Below are 1,143 nucleotides of genomic sequence, written 5' to 3' on the forward strand. Positions count from 1 at the left end.
CACACACACACACACACACACACACACACACACACACACACACACACACACACACACATTCGTTCTCTCTCTCACACACACAGTCACACACACACACAATCGTTCTCTCTCTCACACACACAGTCACACACACACACTTTCACGCACAATGCAGATGTACACACTTTCAATATCCCTCCCACACACAGACACACACACACACTGCGCACCCCCCCAGGACGTGTCCCACCAGGAGCTGGTGCGCGCGCTGCGCGTGGAAGCTGCCAAGGAGGGCAGCAAGGCGCGGCAGGGCTTTGAGCTGGCGGCGCGGGAGCTGGCGGCGAAGCACGAGCGGCGGCTAAAGATGGCGCGGGACGAGATGGAGCTGCGGCGCAAGCACGAGCTGCACGAGGTGGGGGCTGACAGGGTTTAGGGTTTGAGGCAGGATGGTGGTCAGGTCGGGGTTGTGGGGTTGAGGGATTACGGTGTTGGGGTTTAGAGGGAGTCATTAGTTTATGATGACTTACTACCTAGGAGGTCCAGAAAGGGACGTGCGGAGCGCGTGGGGTCTTAGTGGGCTTGACCGCACGGGAAGGGCGTTCTCCAGCGAGCTCTGCCCTGTGCTGCTGCCAGCTCTGCCCTGCGCTGCAAAAATTCGGTACGCGAGGCCAATCCACCATCCCCGAACACACATGTTTTCCAACGCTGCCATGTCGCATACTGCACTCGCCCGCAATGCTGGCTCCTGCGTAACAGGGCGAAATTCACCCCACTTCTCCCACGGGTTGCCACCCTCTGTGTTCAGGTGGAGGAGCGCAAGAACGCGCACATTAACGAGCTGATGAAGCAGCATGAGGCGGCCTTTGGTGAGATCAAGAACTACTACAACGACATCACCGCCAACAACCTCGACCTCATCAAGGTGCGATCTGAGGACTTACACGCGCGGTGGTGGTTTGCAGATTTGATCTGTCGAAAAGCGCGACGTGTGGAGGGAGGCACGTCTGTGGGCACATAAATGAGCGACGGCCTGGACGATTGGGGGTATCCGTCCTCATATTCGTTTAAACCCCCCGCATTGCAACCCCTGGCCTCCTGGACCCCTACGCACGCACCAGACTCCCGGCCTGCCCGCGCCCCCCGCCCCCCGACCCCGCACACATC

At 59.3% G+C, this 1,143-nt stretch overlaps 1 protein-coding gene across 1 annotated transcript in view; it reads left to right on the plus strand.

Annotated features, from left to right (window-relative positions):
• Positions 1-997, plus strand: part of MNEG_13069 (putative Growth arrest-specific protein 8 like protein) — a gene marked incomplete at both ends in the record, with an annotated part of 2,963 nt that extends 1,966 nt beyond the window's left edge. The window contains 2 exons of the mRNA XM_014038460.1: positions 218-391; positions 785-997. Coding sequence (XP_013893914.1) covers positions 218-391; positions 785-997 — 387 coding nt within the window. The remainder of the gene's footprint in view (positions 1-217; positions 392-784) is intronic.
• Between the last annotated feature and the right edge of the window lie 146 nt (positions 998-1,143).

The sequence above is a fragment of the Monoraphidium neglectum genome (genome assembly GCF_000611645.1).
Source record: "Monoraphidium neglectum strain SAG 48.87 unplaced genomic scaffold scaffold03606, whole genome shotgun sequence".
In the NCBI taxonomy this organism is placed as follows: Eukaryota; Viridiplantae; Chlorophyta; class Chlorophyceae; order Sphaeropleales; family Selenastraceae; genus Monoraphidium; species Monoraphidium neglectum.